General features: G+C 34.8%; 1 protein-coding gene across 6 annotated transcripts in view; it reads right to left on the minus strand.

The window, feature by feature from the left end:
• LOC109061137 (glutamate receptor ionotropic, kainate 1-like) overlaps positions 1 to 15,092 on the minus strand; it is a 54,380-nt gene that overhangs the window by 18,504 nt on the left and 20,784 nt on the right. For 5 of the 6 annotated variants that reach the window (XM_042765075.1, XM_042765079.1, XM_042765076.1 and 2 more), the window contains 8 exons: positions 14,318 to 14,491; positions 13,455 to 13,598; positions 7,302 to 7,409; positions 7,047 to 7,091; positions 5,042 to 5,149; positions 4,447 to 4,650; positions 3,543 to 3,766; positions 1,009 to 1,127 (listed from right to left, as the gene is read on the minus strand). In XM_042765075.1, the coding sequence (XP_042621009.1) occupies positions 1,009 to 1,127; positions 3,543 to 3,766; positions 4,447 to 4,650; positions 5,042 to 5,149; positions 7,047 to 7,091; positions 7,302 to 7,409; positions 13,455 to 13,598; positions 14,318 to 14,491 (1,126 nt within the window). The remainder of the gene's footprint in view (positions 1 to 1,008; positions 1,128 to 3,542; positions 3,767 to 4,446; positions 4,651 to 5,041; positions 5,150 to 7,046; positions 7,092 to 7,301; positions 7,410 to 13,454; positions 13,599 to 14,317; positions 14,492 to 15,092) is intronic. The other variant, XM_042765078.1, reaches the window with a different exon arrangement.

The following is a 15,092-nucleotide window of genomic DNA, read 5'->3' on the forward strand; positions in this document are numbered from 1 at the left end:
TTGTGTCTGTAAAATTTAAAGTTGTAATGAAATGGAAGTAGTGATAAATGCTGGATAAATCTCACCAGAGAGAGAAAAAAAAATTGAAAGATGTAACAAGATCAAATTAGAAAACATATAGAGTGAATTTTCCTTTCATGCCACTTTTAATATTTTTCTCTTACAGTATACATTTTTATACTTGAAAGGGGATCATCACATTTGTTATCAACAAGTTTGATCAATCTGTTTGACAAGAAACTATTAGACTGAGAAACTATTATAAGATTGAAACTTATGTTTGCATTTCATGATATGGCCTGCTTTAAGTATAATGAACATCTAACATCCACCAGTGACACACAACTGCACTCCACCACTTTTCTGTAAAATTCCTGTTAGTGGTCCTTCTTCATGGTCGAGTAGTTGTAAAATTATCTAATATTTCAGAAGAAAGCTCTTTGTAACATGAGGTCAGACAATACAGCATAACGATGTGTCTAGTTCTCCTGAGCTCATTAAAGCCACTCTTGGCGTTTCACACTGTTCTGGACACCTGACAGGTCATCCGTTTTGTTTCATAGCTTCTGTAGCGGAACCTACAAACCTCTCTTCACTAGCATCAGATCCATTACATCAGAGGAACCACCCACTAAAAGTTTGCAAGCCAGAACAAAAATCTATTTTATAACTGGATGTGACTTATAACTGTGCCAGAGGTGTGTTGTCATCTTTACACTACTACAATTCCTTACTGTATGAATGTCATTGCATAACCAATTTCAAAACATAAAAACACATAACTTTTACTTCTCTGATTTTTTTTTCCTCTATTCATTTCAACCAGCTGGTCTCAAGGTGATTTTTTAGTGAATGTATTAAGTCAGTTCACCTCAAGCTCACCACAGATGTAGCAGAGCAGCCACAGTGCTTGTGCCATTTTTTTTTATCTAAATAAATGCCACTTGGTTCAATGTTTTTTGTCAGCTAAAACAATTCAACAGTCTTGAAGTGTTTAGTGTGACATACCTTGTCGCATTAGAGCCGCAACCCCAAACCATAAACTATTCAACAGTGTGAAGTTGTTCTCAACCACTTCAGAAGACGGGTTGCAGGAGTGAGGGTTATACCATTCATACGGTGTAAACCTGCCAAGAGTCAAAGAAAACAGCTTTACTTTACTTAAAAAAAAAAAAAAAAATACAGACAACAGAAGACTGAGTATTAATACTGCGCTTGAGAGGCTGCAAGTTTGGCAATTTCTAAACTGCTTTCGCAGAAGAGCTAAAATGTTCTTCTTGCTACAGGCTATCAATAACTGCTCCAACCGGAGATTAATAAACATCTTGTTTTGTGGGAAAACTTTCCAGTGTTGCAATCTCTCTGGTTACCAAACGAATAGAGAGCTGGAAAGGAAATCTTAAGTTAAAATATGGGTTTTTAGATTAAATGATTTAAATGTTAATTTATTGTTTTTATTCCTGTAAAAAAGAGCTGTCAATTTATAATGCAAATGTAATTTTAGTGTGACTAATTATACAATTATTTTAATTAAAATGATAAAACAATTAAAATGATAATAATTCCATAAAAATAGCCATATAAACAATTTGAAAGTTACACTTTTTTGTGTTTTGCCTGTATGTTGAATTTTGCACTTCATTGCATTGTTTTTTACTATTGGATTAACAAAAATGTCCGTAAAAAGAATAGATAATGTCCTGGCAAAAAATTACCAATACATTTCCTTTTTTTCTGCTTCTAGACTAACTACTTTAATGTTAATTAACTGTAATTCACAAAATATTACTTAATAGGATTTAAGTCATATTTAATATATACAGTAGTCAACATTTGAAGTGGATTAAAAAAGTTCATCAAAGTTGTCCAAAGACAAGAAAGCATTTTGGCTTTAGGTTTTAGGACAACTTGATCCACTTCAAATGTTGACTACTGTAAACTTATTCAATTCAATATATAAACTTAGTGATTAAAATTATAAATCTATAAAAATGCACAATTTCATAAACTAGCAGATCAATCTTGAAATACTTTGTACACAACCTCTTGTAATGTTTATTCATTGCTCTTGTCTGCATCTAAATTAACAGATAAAATGTCAATTAACTGATGTAAATTCCTGTAAAAATAAAAAATAAATATTTATAGGGATGTCACTAAATAGATTCAGTGTGACTAAAGATGAATAAATAGTAATATTTTATATTAATAAACAAGATTAATAAATACAAATTAACAAACAAGCTTTTTGTACACAACTTTGTGTAATGTTTTTTTCATTGCATTTGTCTGCCCTGATTAATTATAACATAAATTATGCACTGCTGCATCACATATTAATTATAACCATAATAAACTGACTGTATTGGACTATAATATAAAAGTCTAATATCAGTCTACAAATAAAAGTCCCTATGGGAAAAATTTGACAGGTTTAATATTTTTCTCATCTATTTTTTTTTTTTTTTTTATACAGTGCTGGAAGCCAAAAAGGGAAACAATTGGTGGAAATTTCATTTTGAAAGTGATTACGGTTACACAAGAACATCTGAAAGACACATCCTCCATTCTACCACTCAATAATTGGGTCATTTATAAAACCCTCATGGTGAATCGATGCCTGATCAGAACTCATCGTAAGACTCATTTGTCATGCCTCCCGGTGTGTAGAATCTCACTCTATAAACTGCTACTATCAAACCTGCCAAATTTCAAGATCACAGTTTAAAAGCCCCTCAGCGGATTGTATCTGTGAACAAATTGGTCATCCAGCGCACATGAACCCACACTAAGACTGAGACCCCACCAGATGTCCATTAAAAGAGTCTGATTGGACAGCATTTTCATTGACCATTTGCATTTTAATCGAAGCAACCAATCATATGGCTCTGATGGAGTTGCGTGCATGCTTAATATTCTCTTTAGGTAGACGTGGGCATCTGCCCGATGCTTATGAACTGGGCTTCAGTACAGACACAACCTTGTACTCCCTCATACAAAATCCTAAACATTGCCGACTGAGAAAGTGCATTATGCATTTATTAAGGAAAAAGTGCATCTGGACAACCATGACTAAAAGTTTTACATGATTAATCCATAATCCGACAGCAATACAATAAAGTCTGGGCGCTGTGCTTATTACTTATTGATCTGTTAACAACAAAAAATCATCATTTATACTCTCGCCTCATAATAACAACAATGATATAATATGAGAGAAATACACTGCTTTAAATGCACTCCCACAATGAAACCTGATTTCTATCGGCACACTCTGTAAAACAGCTTAAATCAGAGGGTGCAGAACCTTCTTGACAGCTTGAAAGAGAGATGTATGATGTTCCCTTAGGCTGCAGATAACAGCAATATTCTTCAGATGACAGCCTGATAATGTGTCTTCACATGTGATGTCAAACAATAAAACATTTTTTGAACAATTGGGTCAGTGTTCCTAGATCTGAAACCCAATTTGCACATTTGCTTTGCTATATTTCCAAGAAGCAGATTTTTGAGTGATGTTAAACCAAGATGTTCATCCATACCTGGCTATAACAAAGAGCACACAGCTCACTCCAAGACAGGCCAGCAGCACATACATCCAGATGTCCGGGGTGAGAGGGTTGAGGAAAGAGAAGACACCTGGATTGGTGCCATTTGGTTTGCGGTACAGTATGCTGATGCCCAGGGTCATGAAGGGTTTGGAGAAGTCAATAACTTTCTCTCTGACATAAGTGATAGTCAGTGGAGCCACAGCCAGGTCAGCTATCTGGTTAGGGGGACAAAAAGAGGTTTACAAGATGACAAGAACTCATTTTGACTGTTGGGAAGAAAATGCAAATAGATGCAGCTAATGCTGGAGTTCAGTCACTGAGATATAAACAAGTGATACCTGTAGGGATGGATCCCACAACAGGGCTTTGATAAAAAATCAGTTTGAAGCTTCCCATTGTTTTACGAAGCTCAAAAGGCTCTTTTATACATTTTTATTCCTACTATACTGATAAATACTACAGAGATGCTGGGAATAGACAAGGGTACTTAGAAACAAAATCTATGTAGAAGTACAAAGGTATTTATAATCAATTAAAAAACAGACTTTTCACAGCCAGATGAAAGCACAAATGTCAGTTTTATTTTGCGTCACAGTATAAGATCTTGATGTTTTGCATAACCAAATGTAGTCTTCCTACCAAAGCTTTGGACTACTTAAACTTGAAACAAACAATTCTTAGCTCTTCTAAACTGCCAAGTTACAAAAACATCCATTAGAAACTGAAATATCTTGGTTAATCAGAGGATTAACAGTCTGGTTGTAGTCTGTAAACAGTGAGATCGAAACAAATCTAATGGAGTGAAAAGCAGAAGGTCATCTACAGAGACTGCATTTGGATGGTATGATTAAAAGACCTTGAACATCTTTGTGTAGCATCATGGGAGGTCACTCACATGATCGATTAGTTCCCGCACCATGCCGTTCCATTCGCCTTTGTCATTCTGAGCTCCATATTTCCCATCGGAAACCAGCTTGACTTCATACGTGAATCCTAGGATGTTGGAGAGCTCCTTTAGCAGGTCTAGACAGTAACCCTCAAAGCGATCGTTCCCATACAGCACCTTGTCAGACTTCTTATACATAACGTAAGGGTTTTCCTGTTCACAAGATAAATTTACATGCAATGATGCAGCTGGTAAAATGTATTATATTTGATTAAAATATATCACAAAGGAAAGCTGGCCAGATGAGATTTTGAGATGAACTGCTCAAAATTACTGTATGCAGTCTTGTTTTCTGAGTGTCATGGCTGCAATTTTTAGCTACTATTACGTTATTGAATTAATAAAATACATGTAAAAAGTATTTTTAATTTTTGTACAAACTACTCACATTTCCTAAAATTTTTATATATAATTCTATTTTTCTCATGCACATATAATTATATTGCTAAAAATGAAATTTGGTGCACCAGTGAAGACAAATCTGAACAACTGAAAAATTTTGTTTACGTAAATGAGGGAGTGAAATTGTAAGTAATAAGTTTACCAGGATTGTGGTGACGATAAGTGTTCTGTTAGCCAGAGAGTCTGTGATGTTTTTGTTGTCTTTCATCTCAGTCAGGTTGAGGCCGGTGTAAGAGTTCCACACTCCGATCTAACAATACAGTATAAAAATGACAAGGCATGAAGAACACGAGTCGCTGTTTCTGAGCACATGAGATGACAATAAAAGAGGGACAGACTTTATCAGCGAACACTCATAAAATAGGTCAGGAAAGGAAAGGGGGAAAAAAATAAAATAAAATAAAAATAAATAATCTAGGTCTAATCCATTTGATTGTAAAACACTCCTTTACTGCCCAATAAAATCCAAAAGCACTCACTTACCCTATTTAATGCATGGTCTACAAATTATAAATGCTTTTGATGCATTAATTATTTAATCAATAAAAGTGAAATAAAGGTGGGAAATAAAAGTGGGAAACTTTACCAAACTACTTGCTAGCCAAATATATATACTACCAGTCAAATGATTTCTGAAGGATCATGTGAAACTTAAGACTGGAGTAATGGCTGCTTAATGAAGTAGAAAAAGTTATTTCCTTCTGCACTTCTGCAACTGATGAAGCTTTTCTGTTATCTCCACCGTTATTCAAATTACAAAGGATGCCATTATAATGATGGGCTTCAAATATGATTATGAAATATGAACACAAAAACCATAAGAAGACTGATGGAAAATGTGTAAAGATGTGAAGATTTGGGAGCAGATCTCAGAAACGTTTTAACTTTTGAGGCATAACAGCTTCTAAAACGAAACAATGTCATCAGGATATGTTGTATTTTAAATGGAATTATTTTTACAATCAATAAAGAGCTTTTTTTATATATATATAAAATGAGTTTGATATCTTAAAAAAACAAATCACAGAAAAAGATATTATCTGATACACCATTAGTCTTATTTAAACTAGAAACTGCATTAGAGAAATCAAATTATTCTTTATCTTTTGAGAAAAGAGTTTCAGAAATCTATGGAAGCTTATTCAAAAAATTAAAAATTAAAAAGGTAATTAGAAAAGGTACTACTTATTTTAACTTTTCTCACAATTGCGAGATTATATCTGACTTTTTTTTCCCTCATAACTGTGAGATTATATTCTTTCAGTTATTTTTCACAAGTCTAAATTGTGAGATATAAACATGCATTAAAAATATACAAGGTTGCAATTACCTTTTTTTTTTTTTTTACATCTCTTTATTCTGTAAAGGAAATAAGTCTCCACTGAAATCAACACTTTGCACACTTTTGTAAAACCTGTTTGCAAACTAATAAATAAAGCTCAATAAAAGCAGCCTTTTCAATTCCGAGGATCTCAAAGGGTATAAAGTGGGTTGAAATCTAAATTATGACTGTTTTTGACACACCAATTTGACAAACTTTTTACAGTATCTTAAAATAAAATAATAATTAAAAGTATGATATGATCCCTTTAAAACAGGATGTCAGCAGTGAAGAAATTAAAACAAGCTTGCTTTTCTATGTTTAATAAACCCTTTGTTAACACAAGGCTAGTCTAGTCTCTGTTTATGTATGGCACTTGTCACAGAGCTCATACGAGTCTGAAATGAGGGACTTAATTCAAATGAATTTTAACAGCAGATTAGAGCTGCTCTCTTAAATATCTGCCCGTGGATTAATGCTCGTTTTTCTGCATGCCTGAGCTGGCTTTTATAGAGATGTGTTACTTACTGAGGCGCAAAGCATTGCAGAAAAAAAGCACCCATTCTACAGTGCTGGATATGGAGTATGGTGATTTAACTGTCATAACTATAACTGGCGCTCATTATGCATCTCAGAAAGACATTCTGGCGGGAGTGACTGGCAGCGATCTCTTTCGATAAGGAAGTGAAGGGATTTCTGCAGGGAGAGGGAAGCCGATGAAAGGGCACCAGGTTTACTGAAGTGAATTTCACACAGGGGAGGAAATCCAAGCTCTCCACAGGTCTTAATCACGAACTCAGGGAATGAAACCAAGACTGGAACAAACCTTTGCCCATAACTTAGTAGGTTGTGATGCAGCATCAGCCGCGCGCTTTTAGGAAGAATTGAAGAGTTGTGTTGTCAGCATTGGAGCAACAATGTCAATACAAATGATCTGACAAATTAATATTTGATTAAAAAAAACAAAAACATATTCTGGAGTCCACTTACAGGGGATACATTTAATCATTTAATACATTAAATACACAAAGACACTTGATTCCAGTCATTTCTGCTGCAGCGTCCAGCTAAGCTGACTCACCTTCGCTGTGCCATCCTCCTTGAGGCTGATGAGGTCTAAGTTGAACTCTTTCCGCAGACCATCAGTCTTGTTAAGGACTATCCGTCCTGTCAAACCATCCCATTGGGCCTTAGGAACAAAAACAGTATACAATGAGAATGATGCACAACATCGAGTATACTGCTGTGACTTTTAATCATAGCGGTAATGGAATATTATGCAGCCTCGGGGGATGTGCGTCTGTTAACACACACACACACACACACACACACACACAAATAAATAAAAAAAACACCAAGAGTTCCAACCTATCATTTTGCTGGTCAGTTAAATTTGAGTTAAAACTGACTATTGTGAAGATAAATAGTGCCTGAACAATATTTAAATGCAACATCAGTAATACAGTAACTTAATGCTAAGTGGCAATATCAAGTCAAGTAAAAATGTTTTTCATTTGTAAATCTTAATTTTATGGTCACAACTTCATTTAAAACGCATCAAATCATACAACTGGAGTCCATAAGTTTTTTTTTTTTTTTTTTATGATTTCTCTCTTATGCTCACAGAGGCTGCATTTATTTGATCAAAAATATTCAAGTTGTCACTTTACAAGTAATTTTCTAGCACTTTATACATAACAGATTGTGTCAGAGCAGCTTCACAGAGATAAACAGGTATATAAGAGAATCAATTATAGAAACTCAACTATGGAGACAGATCAGATTCATCAGGAAAGCAGCTCTAAAAGACAATAGTGTCATTATTCAGCTCGCTTCAGTAAACAGAAAAACAGTAATATTGTGAAATATTATTACATTTCAAAAGAATGTTTTTTTTTATTTTTCTATTTCAAAAGATCAATGTTAATTTGAAACAGAAATCTTTTTTAACATTATAAATGTATTTAATGTCACTTTTCCTAAATTTAATGTGTCCTCGCTGAACAAAAGTAATAATTTCTTTAAAAGAAAAATTCTTACTGACCCCAAACTTAGTGTAGTGTACGGCAGTGTACATCATACTAAACCAATGTCTCTCAGCCAGTGCTTGTTTTGTTTTTGTGCCCAAATTTGGTAACAGTAAAACATCTGCGTTGTTCCTGTGTGAATAAATGTAACAGATGCTTCTAGTTCATTATCAGTTTCTATTTGCAATATAAAATTGTGGATGAGGGGTAGATTTTAAACTACTGTTGTCACTTATCAAAAAGCTTATCTTAGAGGTTCAACTTTATTAAAACACATATTTTTTACTCGCTTATGGTGAGTTTACACAAAGTCTGACATTAATATTAAAGCCATTCTTAACAATCTTAAGATGTGTCTGGCTTTTGAGGATGTTTTATATTGACTTTAGCAGGTATATTCTACATAAAATCTAATTATCATGTCACAGATTTTTCATTTACTGTTACACTTAATCACATGCAACTACTACAATTATGGGCATTATATAAGATCAGACTGTGTACTTGTAGTTTAATGGCATACTTCTAAATTAAGTTAAACATACATTTTTAAATATATATATTTAAATTACTAAACTGATTTCAATCAAAGGTGTTAGGCTTCATTTTATGAATAATTGACAAGTGCTCTTCCCTACACTATGTGGTCAGGCCTGACTGTATATTTTTCCCAAAAGCAAAAACATCATGCTAGTACCGTCATTTCATTTCCTCTAGCTTTGTTGTACCAAAAATGAGAGCAAGCAATCTCAGAATTCAATCAGCTGAGGCAACTAAGGAAGAGTAATAGCCCTGGTCAAGCCCTTTCTAGCTTTGATAAGTGGGTGGGATATCAGAAAAACAGCCCTTCTGTTCTCAAGGTTGCAGTGTTTCTCAGAGCACATCTCAAAATAAGAGGCAACGGCTGGCCTTCAACACGTCACCGGCTCACACTCAGGTGGATACAGCTTTACTATCCCGCAGGATACCTGGAGACTTGATGATGACCTCGATGTAAACCATTTCCACCATTTCAGGGAACTGTAATGGAGCCACTGGAGACAAGCGGTGCACTGCATACTAATGTGTTCACAAATTATATTTAAAATAATAATTGTATTATTATTTTTTTAATAGACAACAGGAATCCACTTGTTACTAATTTACTAATTTAGCTAACACTTGTCCAAAATGCTCCTGGAGCAACTCAAGTGCCTCACTTAAGGCCAAAACATTGACAGTGCATGGGGCAATTCCTGTGGGACTTTCTGGGTTACCAACACACATATGTAACCACTAGGCTGCACCTCCTAGATAAAACATACTTAAACATCAAGCCTGCTTCGTAGGGTACTGCAACCGTAAAAACAAAACAAACAAAAGAAAATGAATAAAATCTAAAATTAAATTTAAATTAAATTCTTGAATAAAGTAAAGATTAGAAATGCAACCTTTTGTGCTAATCTTATTAACATATAAACTTGCTTTAACCAGTGTAACTTCAAAGTTACAGTTAAACTGCGATTGTTGCAACATTTCACTTCTTTCTAGAAGCAAAAATGGTCTTGCGTGTATAATATGAAAATGACTAAACGTATTTCCCTTGTTGGTTTTGAGAAGCAGAGGGAGGTGACCCTAATATGTGGATCACAAACATTTTTGGGGCCAAAAATAACATAATGATACTTATTTTCACTTCAACCCTACAATTTGGCCACAAGCAGAGATAAATACTGTGAAAACCTCCTCTACATGTGTGACTAGACGTGTGGGTCTTATATGCTACTTTATCAGAACTGTATGCAGTGTAATATAATCAATGCTTCTTAAATGAGGTGTACAAATATTTTTTCTTTTTTTTTTCTGCTACAGTACAGGATCTTAATAATTTGAAATTATATGGCACGTAATACATTCTGTACGTTTTTTTCCTCATAAAAGGCAGACCCCATAAGCAAAACCGCACTGATCAGCATCTCCTGCACAACGGGTCAACATAAACAAACAAGACATTTAAAGCTGTTCAGCCTTCTGTCACAGTTGATTAGTCGCACTGAAATTCACACGACAGTACTTAAGTGAGTGAAAATGACTTAAATTGACAGGACAAGCAAGAAAAAGAATAAATGAAATAAAGAGGGATTTTATTTGTCCTGGCAATCTATATAAAATACTCCAACATTGCTGCTTCTGCTGTTAAAGTGGAGAATTTCGATGGCTACAGCACATACACTATTCACAGAAGGATATGTTTTTGTACCCTAAATCCATACACATTGTAATTTCGCACATTAAGAACTTTCTAGCTTCGTGTCTGTACAGAAGCCTCTTACAACACAGTGTTTTATGGCTTTAATGGGGTAGTAATACAGAGTTTATGGGTCGTTAAAATGTCGCATCTGGACTCATTAGCATTCGTCTTGGTGTTGACATGTATAGAAAACTAACTCCACACTTGCTCAACTCAAAACAAGCCTAATTAGACACTTCTTCACGAAGCACATCATTTTTAAGATGCGCAATACTTTCTCCATTCCCACTTTAACATTTAAAGCCATTTAAAGGTTAATTTTCCTTTAACGTGTAAACACTGTAGCTCTGTGACATTTTCAAAACATAGCTTTGTGTATTTGTGTAGCCCTAAAACAGCAACACTGGCTCAACCAACAGCTTGAGTTTGGGACAGAGCTACCTTTTTTTTGATCAATGGAAGATGGCTAAAATGTTCCAGGAAACCTGTTTGAAAACAGCTATTATGTTTACAATTTAATAGTTAACACTAATAGAGTGCAACCTTTGGGCTTCTGAAAGTAAAAATCCCATTCATTGTCTTTTAGTCTCCCCACAACTATTTAAATATTTGTATATGTGTATTTTGCGATCAACATAATATATTGTTTCTATGAATAATCAACACCTTTAAAAAATATCTTTATAATTCTTCCTCATTTTAATGATTACGTCATTCACATTGATAAATGTTATTGTAGTTCTTTCTCTCATTAAAGTCATTAAGTAAACAGTCGTGTCCTTTTGCATTTTTGTCCAATTTTCAAACGTTTTTGCTTCAAATTCAAAAGCTTTTAATGTTGTGATTCACCTTGTAGCTGGTTGGTTGGTAACACACTTCAGCTTTAAAGTTGTTGTATTAGCCACATTGTTAACTTGTGCCACAGAATAAGACCGCCTCCCCTTCATTGAAACCACACATCTCTCCAAAGACATGTCAGCACACCAGACATCAACAAATTCAAATGTGTGAAATGACTGACAGTGTGCCTGGTGCTACATTTTTTGACAGGCCTTTCTGTTGTTTACAGTCTAGGGCTGTCAAATAGATAAGTGTGATTCCTCATGAAACCTTTTTCAGTGATATCTGTCAAGTTGTAGGTAATAAATAAAAAAAAAATCTAAGAGCAGCTTTAAGTCCTGTGGCGCTCTGTGATTAAGGTGCAAACTGCGTACCAAGGATTAGGGGTTCCTAGTTCAAACACATATGGCAGAGTCAAACAGGGAAATAAATTCACCCTCTGTACTGCTGAGCCATGCTGGCACGCCCCTTCTCTAATGCACAGTGGCACTATTCATTTTTATACAAAAATCTGCCATAAAGCCTTTTCCATTTCTATAGCCAGTAACACTCTGACTGCTGAGACACTATGCAAGTGGAACTGAAAGCATATCTAAAAATGTTACTGAAAAGCCTATTCAGAACAAACATTCATTCCCCTCGACAGACATTTTGTGTTATCACAGGCACTTTTTTTGAGTTCTCACATTGGAGGGACACACACCCCACACTCAGACATGAAGGACTGTTATGACCTCTCAGTTCAAAGGCGGTGAGCGTATCCAGCCGGGATCTCTGACTTAAAAAAGATCAAAACACAAAGGTACCAGTATCCATTTTCAGGCACCTCTGCCCTGAAAAAACATATTTTTCAACTACAAATAAATTTTTATGTAACCTACAGGTCAAAAATCAGAAAAATGTTGTGTAAAGTCTAAAAGAGTTCATACGGGTCAAAAATCAGAAAAAGTTCAAGTCTAAAAGAGTTCAAAAAGACTGTCTGATAAATATTCCACAATTTGTCAAGCATCATTCACACACACACACACACACACACACACACACACACACACACACACACACACACACACACACACACACACACACACACACACACACACACACACACACAAACATCCACAGTGTGATTCACATCATAGCAGGAGATCTATTAAAATACCCAATTTTCAACATGAGTGATTACGACTGTTGCAGATACAATGTGGACGTGTCAATCAATGTGACAAAAAGTTAAATTTTATGAAATGCAGAGACTACCAACAGGATTAAAGACACTGGCGCTCAAGTGATTCGTCTCCTGCAGCACACTATTTTGACTGCTCTGTGTGGTTTGTTTTTAATCATATGAAGGGATATAAGTTATATGATGTGTCAAAGATGTTCAGCATTCTGAGTCAGTTTGATTCATGCATCGATAAGCATACATCTTGTTAACGATATTATGAATCGTGCTCTGCTGCAATTTATATACTTACACTACAGTTCAAAAGTATGGGTTTGGTGAAGTCTGAAAAAAGTCTCTTATGCTTACCAAGGCTGAATTATTTGATCAACAATACACTAAAAACAGTAATATTAAAAACAGTAATATTAATATATTTTGAATATGTTTAAACATTTTATTTTTTCCTGTGATGGCAAAGCTGAATTTTCAGCATCATTACTCCAGTGATTTGTTCCGATTTGCTGCTCAAGAAAAACCTTCCTGACCCCAACCTTTTCAACAGCATTGTACACATTTATCTGCAGAATATTATTTTAAGCAGTAAGAAAACATTTTCATTGTCAAAATAAAATGGAAAGCATTTACTGAAAAAAACAAAAATGTGCAAATCATAGTGTAAACTGCTTTTAGTGAATTGTTTGAAGGGTCACACTTTATTTTAGGGACAAATCTCACTATAAACTATTAACGTTTTTCATTAACTATTTCATTTTTGGATGGAGTATCCCTCGAAATGAAATAAATTTAGCTGTTTATTATTAATTAAATACATTTTTCACTGAAAACACTAAACTTGTCAAGTTAAAGATATTTTACAAGTAAAATTTCTACAATTTTTCACTTGCAAACAAAATCAAGTTTACAATTCATCAGTCTAATGTGTTTTGCTACACAAAAGTACAATATTCTCACCTCTTTAAACAAGTTCATGAAGCGCGGGCCGTATCTCCAGGGCTTGTGTCTATGGCACTGCAGGGAGCTCACTGTCATCTGTGTGGCCCGCTGAGATGCAACAGCAACCATGAACACTGCGTCATACATGAGCGCAGCCTCGGTCTGTGGAAAGAGAGAAGAATTTACACAAGAAACATACTCTAAATATAATCAAACTTCATTATGCATTAATAAACTAGCAGTAGGTGTTTTTGTTATGACACACACCTTATGTTTCTCTGAGTGTTATTCAGTGCTAAAATGTGACCTGGATGGTAAAAATAGATTTGAATAAATCTCCTGATGCTTCCTGCTTTAAGCCCTTCATGCATGTGTAATGAGGCTAAGTGTGCTAGCAGTATCTACACTGCCTTCTGGAGGACGGGTAGATTAGTCAACATCGGTAAAACCTAATCCCAGTTATTCTAACTGTGAAGGATGGGCTTAAAGGGAAAAGTTAGGGTCTGGTTTTAGCTCTGGTCTATATGTAAATGAGGATTTTGAGCAGTGCAATTGACTTATTTTACTGTGCGTTCACAGTCAGTGTTTGTAATTGACAACCATAACAGATGTGACTCCAAATTGTCCTGTTCTAATGTTTTTTTCTAATGTATTTAAAAAACAACAACAACAACAACAACAAAAACCTTGCTGTGTGTACTGTATTAGACTAACTGAGACTTGTCACATCACTTTTATAATAGTAATATACTGTTGCTCTCTTGTTGGTCTGATTGCTTCTATTATTCTTCTCATTTGTAAGTCACTCTGGATAAAAGCGTCTGCTAAATGATTAAATGTAAATGTAAAATGTAAATGTATGACAGCAGGCTGATCCTCACATTCATAATGCCGCTCATCAGTCCACTCTCAGGTTTGGGTGGTGCCAGCTGGCGCTCCATGGACCATTTCTGGATCACGGAAGTCACATATGGATCATCTAGATTCAGGAGGCGGAAGGCTGTCATGTTGACTCCACTAAAGCGGTATGGCTCAAGATTCAAAGCAAACATATCCTGCAAGGCAACGAGAGTTTGTCCAGATTTAGCTTTAAGAGCTGTGTAAAGTTTGCACAAGATATAGACTCTTCATGCCATGTTTTTCTTTGCCGTAAAAGATGAAACGGGGCCCTAAGCCCTTGTTAGCTGCTCACAAATCACGGTTAAGAATTTAAGAATTGGCTCCATTTTAATTCATATGTTGTAATTTGTAACCAGACTGGCCACAATCCACAGGAAGTTGAACTGGAATTTGAATTACAGAAAGTAGAATTTCATGAATTATTTACAGGTACAGGTAATGCATTTTGGAAAAATCAATGTGATCTATAAATTTGTATATTGTATGTATAGTACAAAATTTTACAGGGGACATTTCTTACAAATCTATACTACTGTAGTGAAATTTGTGGTTGGCAAGGCTTTTTGATATTTTTGATTTAATCTATTTAAAACAGCAGCCCTAATTTTAATATATGTTAAAATTTAATGTATTCCTGTGATGGCAAAGCTCAATTTTAGCAGTCATTAGTCTTCAGTGTCACATGACCCTTTAGAAATAATTATAATATGTTGATTTGGTGCTCATGAAACATTTCTTGTATTATCAATCTTGTAA

Source organism: Cyprinus carpio, chromosome A10 (genome assembly GCF_018340385.1).
Source record: "Cyprinus carpio isolate SPL01 chromosome A10, ASM1834038v1, whole genome shotgun sequence".
Lineage (NCBI taxonomy): Eukaryota > Metazoa > Chordata > Actinopteri > Cypriniformes > Cyprinidae > Cyprinus > Cyprinus carpio.